At 46.1% G+C, this 8,696-nt stretch overlaps 1 protein-coding gene across 1 annotated transcript in view; it reads right to left on the bottom strand.

The window, feature by feature from the left end:
- LOC102828301 (protein FAM187B-like) overlaps nt 1-2,444 on the bottom strand; it is a 6,156-nt gene extending 3,712 nt beyond the window's left edge. Inside the window, exon 1 of the mRNA XM_006867418.1 lies at nt 1,729-2,444. Coding sequence (XP_006867480.1) covers nt 1,729-2,444 — 716 coding nt within the window. The remainder of the gene's footprint in view (nt 1-1,728) is intronic.
- Nucleotides 2,445-8,696: the final 6,252 nt, after the last annotated feature.

Here is an 8,696-nt window from a genome sequence, read left to right as displayed (position 1 = left end):
TGGTAGCCAGATGGCCAGACTTCATCTCTCATACTTGGGACATATTGTCAGGAGGGACCAGTCCCTGGAGAAGGACATCGTGCTTGGTAAAGAGGAAGGTCAGAGAAAAAGAGGAAGACCCCCAACAAGATGGATTAGCCCAGTGGCAGCAGCAATGGGCTCAAGTGTAGTAATGATTGTGAGGTTGGTTCAGGACCGGCAGTGTTTTCTTCTGTTGTGTCTAGGTTCACTATGAGTCGGAACCAACTCCATGGCATCAAAACAATAACAAAAGCTGAAGTTTCTCCATCTACAAAATGGGCCTCCTCTGAGTCTACACTGCCTGGGCTGGGAAGGATGACTGAGATGGCTCTACCCATGACAAGAGTCTGCCCAGGACCTGGCCCACAGTGAGAGATCAGTGCCTGTGAGTGGTTCTGTTTATTACTGAAGGGAGGGAGAAGCAGAAGGGCTGGAGAAAGGTGTAAAGGGGAGATTTTTTTGAAGGGGCTTTGGGTAGGAAGACAAGAACATGATGTAAGTAAGCTCTATGATGCAGTTCCTACTGGATGTCATTGGGGGTAGGGCACCATCCCTCTCTGAGGAAGCTCTTCCTGGCTCTCTCCAGTGAGTTAAGTCTCTCAGAGCTTCCTGGGTTTGCTCCATTCCAGCCCCATCACTCTTCCCAGGTTCCCCCACTACAATTCCATCACTTTGTCCAAATGCCCCCTGCCAGATCCCCCAGCACTCTGCCTGGATCCCCCTCACAACCCCTATCACTAAGCCTGGGTCCCCCCTCACAGCCCCCACCATTCTGCCTGGGTCCCCCCATCACTCTGCCTGGGTCCTCCATCAGCCCCCACCACTAAGCCTGGGTCACCCCTCACAGCCCCCATCACTAAGCTTGGGTTCCCCCCATTACAGCCCCCACCACTGTGCTTGGGTCCCCTGCCATCACAGCCTCCACCACTGTGCCTGGGCCCCCTCTTACAACCCCCACCACTGAGCCTGGGTTTCCCACCACCACCGCAGTGCCCATCACAAAGCCTGGGTTCCCTTTCACAGCCTCCACCACTCTGCCTGGGTCCTCCATCACAGTCCCCATCAGTAAGCCAGAGTTCCCCCCATCACAGCCCCCACCACTCTGCCTGGGTCCCCCCCCACACACACACACACAGCACCCATCACTAAGCCTGGGTTCCCTCACCATGGCCCCATTCACTCTGCCCGGATCCCCCCATCATAGCCACATCACTCTACCCAAGTCTACCCCCTGCCCTGCCCCAGCCACAGCTCTGAGTCCCCTGCACCATTGACTAGACTGAGGGCTTTCTGAGGGCAGGGTGTGAGCTATCGGGATGACTTCTGTGTTCTCAACACAAGGCCTGGCACAGTGAGCTAAGTTCTCATCCAGTGTTTAAAAAAAAACACCCAAACCAAACCCAGGGTCATCGAGTTGATTCCAACTCATAGTGACCTTGTTTAGGGGTTCCAAGACTATAAATATTTTCTCCCACTGATCTTGCAGTTAGTAGTCCATTGCCTATTGGAGGGAGTCCTTATTCTATGTGTGCTGTTGGGTAGTGTGTGGTCATTCAAGGATTCTTCCCAAACCAATATCTGAACAATCTAGTCGAGAAACCCAATAGGTCAGCCCCTTTGCCTGCCCGGATTGACCATGAAGTCCTACAGGCTGGTATACGGTCTGGGGAAGGGTCAGGGGATAAGCTGGTGCCTGGGTTCCATCACCTGTAGATAGATCCAAGGGGGCAGTTGAGCCACACAGATTCGGATTCTTCATTGAGCTTGAAGTTGTCAAAGGTAACAAAGAATTTGTCCAACTTTGGGGAAGGTTTGCATGGTTCAATGCAGGTTTCTACTTGGAGCTCAGGCCGCAAGCGTGTGGACCACACTCTTACATCTCCCAGATAGAGCCAGCAGGGTATGGGATCCTTCAGGGGCTCCTTGATGTAGCAGTACCCCAGACGTTTACGCTCTCCTGGCTCCTCACAGCGGTTACAGTCCTGCCAGGGCTCCCAGTGGGTGAAGATGAGTACTTTATCATCTATGTTCAGGCTCTCATTCTGCAAGGGCTTTTGACCCAGGTTTTTGTGCGAAATATGCAAGGTGGTGACATCTTGGAAGTCAATTTCATACTGTACCACTTGGCTGCCGTTCTGGTCCTGGCAGCTGTAGAGGCCTGTCTGGGAAGGCAGTGGATTTATAATGAGAATGCTGCCATCAAGCATGATGTCTACGTTGGGAACATTGGAGAGGTCAATAGGCTTGATGATCTCTTGGGAGGAGTAGTACCAATGTGCCCCGGAAGAGTTGCAGTGCAGGATAATGTCGTTGCCTGAGAGCAGAGCCTGTTGACATTGCTGGTGGTTGGGGCAACTGATGGAAAAATAGAACCCCAATATGGGGAACACAAGGTTGAGCAGCAGCCCGATGGTGGTCAGCATGGTGGACTGGACTGCAGTCCTGGGGGCTGGGCATTATGAAGTCATCTCTGGAACTCAGGCCTCAGCTCTGGGCAGTAGGATGAATCACAGTCCACAGTATGGGTGTGTGAGGTCACTGTCCTGCCAGGTAAGCAGACAGCTCCTCCCTCAGGACCTTCGAAAGTGCCAGTTCCTGGCTCTTCCTCCAGATAACCACATAACTTGATTCACCTTAAACAAGTGAATAAATGTTTTTCTCAATTGGGACTTTCCCAATCTCTTTCCTGAATGCCTTCTCAATCTAAAATTTTAAAAAATAGTTAATGTGCAGGCTTGTGCTTCCGTCATTCACAAGTTTGACAGAAAGCCTACCTTTCGCCAGCCATTATTCTAATCACTGCATTTAAACAGGCTGGAAAAGACCCTGCTCTCTTTGAGCTTCTAATGAGACAATAAACAAACACATGATACTTAATGCCAGATCCTATTGATTGCTATAGAGAAAAATTGAGCAGGGAAATGGGGATAGAAAGGGACAGGGTCATGCTCAACAAACATTTGAATGGAGGAGGATGGGCCACATGGACATTGGAGAAAAGTCTGTTCTCAAGAGAGAGCCAGCCTCTACTATGGCTGCCTGGTTAGTGTATTTAAAGGCTATGGAGGCCAGAGTGGCTGAGGAAGAGTGGACAAGGGCAAGAGTGCTGAGAGATGAAGTCAAATATCCCCCTAGGTCTCTGCCAACACTCTACCTTCCTCTTCACTTGACTTTTTATGGCTGGCGCTTTCTGTTAGGCCCGATCTCATGTGGGGACCTGAGAACATTTAAAGACTGTCTTTGGCATAAGCTATAAATGTAGACTCTCTCTTTCTTTGGAACAGTTGCTTCTATGATATCTTGCTGCCACATTTACTCGAGGAGTGGAAAATAGGGGCATACATCCTTTCTACTCTGAGATCCACAAAACCATCTAGGATTTTTCTTGTCTCCCATTATCTCTATCTGAAACACACTCAAATCTACGGTCCTATTGATTTCCTTCCAGACACTTCTATAGCAGTGTCTCTGTCTCTCTTTTCTCACCCATGGAATCTTTCCAGCAAAGCAAGAGGAGTTAACAGTAGGCTGTGAGAAAGCCCACTTCCAATTTGCATTTTATCTAGGTGAGAAGTCACAAACTGACTGACTTCAGTCAAAGAGATGTTTTCATTGGCTTTCCTAGTATGTTTTTGGGATATTTAATCATCAACCAAGATGTAAAATCCAAGAGATTTCATAGGAGAATCCAGATTTCTTATTGTTGCTGTGGTTAAGTGCCATGGAGTCTGTTCTGACTCATAGTGACCCTATAGTCCTTTAAATAATTTGGATGAGCTTTCTGCTTACTGCTACCACTGAGTATCTAATATTAGATCAACCCTCTTACTGACTGTTGTTGTTACGTGCCATCAAGTTGGTACCAACTCATAGTAACCTTATGCACAACAGAACGAATCACTGCCCGGTTCTGGGCCAACCTCACAGTTGTCGCCACACTTGAACACATTGATGCTGCCACTGTGCCAATCTATCTTGCTGGGGTCTTCCTCTTTTACTCTGACCCTCCACCTTACCAAACATGATATCCTTCTCCAGTGACTGGTCCCTCCTAACAATATGTCCAAAGTATAAGAGACGAAGTTTGGTCATCCTGGCCTCCAAGGAGCACTCTGGCTGCACTTCTTCCAACATAGATCTGTTGGTTCTTTTGGCAGTCCATGGCACTTTCAGTATTCTCCTCCAACACCACAACTCAAAAGCATCAATTCTCCTATAGTCGTCCTTATTCACTGTCCAGCTTTCATAGGACTATAAAATCCAGATGCAACAGCAGCAGCAACAACAAAATAGTGAAAAAAGCTTTCAGAGCAAAGTCAAGGTAGCCAGGACCTGAAAGGAGCAAAGTTCTTGAAAAGAATGTAAACTCACTAAAATGAACCCGATGTTCACTTCTGTTTTTTCCCCTTGTGGGTATTTGGTGATTCTAGGAGTCCTGATATGGCACTGTAGGATCAGCACTGGGCTGCTAAGCACAAGGTTGGTGGTTCAAACTCATCAGTCACACCTAGGAAATCCTACAAGACAGAACCAGTTCTACAATACAACAGCAGCCCCAGGTCCTGAAGGCCAATCAGAAATGGACTGTCTACACTTTCTGGCACTCTCATTGAGGTTGTGGAGACAAAAGGTGAATTCAGAACTACAAAAGTAGCCAGGACTTGTCCAGAGAAGCAGCGATACCACAGATGGAGGCAGAGACATGACGAGGAGAGATGGAGCAGCTGGGGACTCTAGACTCAAGGAAAGAGAGGGGCTGTGTGCTGGTGGCCGGAGGGCAGGCTTGCAGGGTATGCCCTTAGGTTGTTTTTATGATTACATATTCCTGAGTGCTTCAGTGTACATCCAAAAAAAAAAAAAACCCACAGAGAGAATGGGAGGATGGAAGCAAATGCTGTTGAATGATGATGAATGGAGGGGATTATAATCATTGCAATGATACAAACTACAATAGGATGAATGTAAAGCTGATGTTCTCCCACGTAAACTATCACTCACAATAAAAACAAAACAAAACAAAAAAAGGGATCTGAGCTTAAAAATAAAACATTACATAACATTAAAAAACAAAAAAAAGTAGCTAGGACTAAGGAAGTCAAAACCCCAGAGAAAAGGGAACTACAGAGAAGTGAGATGAACTCCATCAATCTATGAAACTTTCACTCTCAAGAAATTGGGTAGTTTAGAATACTAAACTACATGGATGCAAGAGATCAAGAAAACTACACTGCAAGGGACACTCCAAAAGAGCACCCTCACTTTCGAAGACCAGTTTCATTTCCGACACTAATTGCAAAGTTTGGGCATTCCCAAGACCACCCTCATTTCTGACACCCATGGAAAGTTTGGGGATTCCCCAAGACCACCTGCCGGGTTGATAATTCCCTTGAAAAGAATCACAGAACTCACTGAAACCTGTTACCCTCATGGTTATGGTTCATTACAGTGAAAGGATACATATCAAAAACAGCCAAGCAAAGAGCTGCGTGAAAAACACAGTCATCCTGTCCCAGTGGAATTGTAGACAGAGATACCTTCCTGGAAACTATGCATGACACTATGTACTGAGAGTTGTCAATGAGGAAAGTTATCAGAGGCTTGTTGTTGTTGTTGTTGTCGTTGCAGTTTGTTAAGTGCCATGGAGTCAGTTCTGACTCATAGCGACCCTACATAGGGTTTCCAAGGAGCAGCTGGTTTGAACTGTTGAGCACCATACTAGGACTCCTCAGTAGACTTGGTGTCCAGTATTTATTGGCAGACATGGTGACTTCTTTGTGACTGCCTCTTAGTCTTCAGCCCCTCTGGAGGTTGAGCTGATACTAAATGTCCCCATTATCTCCTCACAAATCACATTCTGAGGGGCCTTCCAAAAGTTCATGGTAAAATGGAATGAAAAGATTATGGAATGTTTCCATGAACTTTTAGAAGTCCCCTCATATTATACTATTCAGTGTGACCCAAGGCCTCAAGATAAACAAAGATATTCTTGTCAAACAGGACAATCCAAGGACTTAGAGATGACTCAGGAGTTGAGGGCAAAGGCCAGACCTCTCTTTGCGTAAGGTTAATTTGTTACTACACAAAACCAAACATAAAACAGCTGCTAAGAAGAAAAACATCTACCAGAGCTCAGAGCAATGTTACATGGCTGATGAGATCAAAGTTGGAGATCCTGGTGTAACAAGTAAGTTCCTTAGCTCTCAGTTGGAATCCATGATGAGTTACAAGCCAGGAGTGAGAGATCACTGTATGTAAATAAAGTTCCATAAAACCTTATTAAATACGAGAAGGCTTCAAAAAGTTCATGGAAAATGGAATTAAAAGATAAAAATAAAAATATAAACTTTATTTCTCAACACAAGCTTCATCAAGATCAAGACATTCTTGTAAGTGATGATACCAGCCATTTAGTCCATCCCTAAAGAACTGAGAGTCCTGGGAACTTAACCATGCCAATGAAATCTCTTCTACATTTTGAATTCAAGACAAATGGGTGCCCTTCAAAGATTTTTTAAAATTAGGAAACGGAAGTCAGAAGGAGCCAAATCAGGACTATGAAGCAGATGTCTATTGAGTTCCCATCAACACTCACAAAATTGCCCTTGTTTGATGAGAGGAATGAGCAGCATTGTTATGATGGAGAAGGACTCACTGGTGAAGATTTCCAGGGCATTTTTATGCTGAAACTTTGCCTAACTTTTTTTTTTTTTTTTTCTTTAAAGTTGTCATTGTGAGCTTTACATGGAATAACATCAGTTTTACATTCATCTTACCGTATTTCGTTTCATTGCAATGATTACAATCCCTTCTATGCATCATCAAATAACCAAAGGGTACACCCCACAGGCCCGCCCCCCGGCTGTCAGCACACAGCCCCTCTCCCTCCCTGAGTTCAGTGTCCCCAGCCGCTTCATCTGTACATGTCATCATCTCTGTCTCCATCCCTGCAGTCACTGCCTCTCTGGGTAGGGTCATGCTCTCGGTTCTTCTCACTTGGTGGTCCCAGGGATCACGGCTCTTGGGCTGCAAAATCAATCACTCCCCTCCTTTTATCAACAAACATCTACCTCTATATTTCCTACCCTCACAGTCAGTCCTGATGGCAATTATTCACTATTGTACCACAAGAGACTTATCCCCATTTCCTGTCTCCAGCCCAGTCCCAACAGATTGGAAATCATTCAGTGGAGAGTCTACCTTCCCCTGCCCCGTCTGGAACTAGGCTCCCTCTTGAAAGCTTGTAAGCCAGCCACTTCTTGCCTTTATAGCCTACCCACCCCCACCCCCCGCATTTTGGGTAGCCAATGTCTAAGTTGCCCATCCCTGTCAACTCTGTGTACCTAGGGGGTGGGAGTGATCCTCACTGTAAAGATTTGCTCCCTATTTTGAGCTACTACTTCCTTAAGTATAGGTAAAGTTCATCAAATTGTAGCAGGTTACTCCCTGCCCCACTTCTTTCTTCTTCTAGTCAAGTTCTGATCATCCAGCCATCAAAGCCAGGTCAAGTGGGTACTATCTGCAAGTATGGGTGTTCTTGTGCATCTCCCCTCACTTCATATCAGTTGGATGCTTCACTCTCCTGGCTAGTCCTCTATGGCCATGTCACTGCCTCTGGAGTTCCTGGGTCTTGCCATACTGCTGGCCATCCAGGTCTCCACCTGGGTTCACAGTGGTCTATTGAATGTGGTTGGACTTAGCTTGAAACTTCATTGCTGTTTTGTCTCCCTCTTCCCTTGATTGGTGACCAACGTGGTCACCAGCCAGACCACATGCCTGCTCACGTATTCCCCTTGAGTCTTAGTCTTGGAAGGGACTTTTCTCTGAGAGGGCCCAACCACTTGCCTTGATGATTCCTGGACAAACAGCTTACTTGTTCTTGTAATAATCAATCAGACTGCTGTTATTATTTTGTATTTTTCCGGCCAGTCTTTCGTTCACGAAGTATCTTTTGTTCTTCTAGCCGCTCCAGGCTTGTCTACTCATCCTTTCCAGTGGAAATTTCCTACCTCGGACAATTCTGGATGGGGTTCTGGATTCCACCTATGGTCTTATGCAGCCTCTTTCACTAGGCAACTTCTAGCCCCCTTTAAGGTATTCTAATCAACTAGTTGTAGGCTGAAGACGGACTTACAAGCTTTCGGTAGTGATGTTTCTGGCTATTCCTCCCCGCCCCCCCCCCTTTGTCTATTTTGCAATGGTAGGCAAGGGAAACCAAGATTCAAAAGACAGCCAAGCATCTTAATATTATTATTCCCCTCTTTCACCCCTTCAAACCATGCCTCAATCCCTGTATCCAGGAGCCCTGTTGTTCTAAGGTTGCGCATACCTCATCACTTACCTCTGTCCCACTTATCCCATGCAAATCTGCCTAACTATTCTCCCATCAGCCTTGTTCTTCCATTTCCCTCCCCCTTCTTGTGTATTATCCCCCTTGTTCCTCCCCTCCCCAGCACCAAAGCTATCCTGTGTCATTCCCTACCCTGTGCTCTATCTTCTCATCCCATACATCCTGGTGATCAGCAAATATATATATATATATAAAATGTTGTTTTTCCCCTTTTAGGGTGGGTTCTTTTTCTTACTCTTTTACAACAATGGTCCTTTGCAGTATTTCTCCTTTTGTGACTGACGAATTTCACTTAGCATAATATCCTCTGGTAGCGTAGTGGTTACGA

This window comes from Chrysochloris asiatica, unplaced genomic scaffold (genome assembly GCF_000296735.1).
Source record: "Chrysochloris asiatica unplaced genomic scaffold, ChrAsi1.0 scaffold00104, whole genome shotgun sequence".
In the NCBI taxonomy this organism is placed as follows: Eukaryota; Metazoa; Chordata; class Mammalia; order Afrosoricida; family Chrysochloridae; genus Chrysochloris; species Chrysochloris asiatica.
This window is presented reverse-complemented; position numbering and strand designations above follow the sequence as displayed.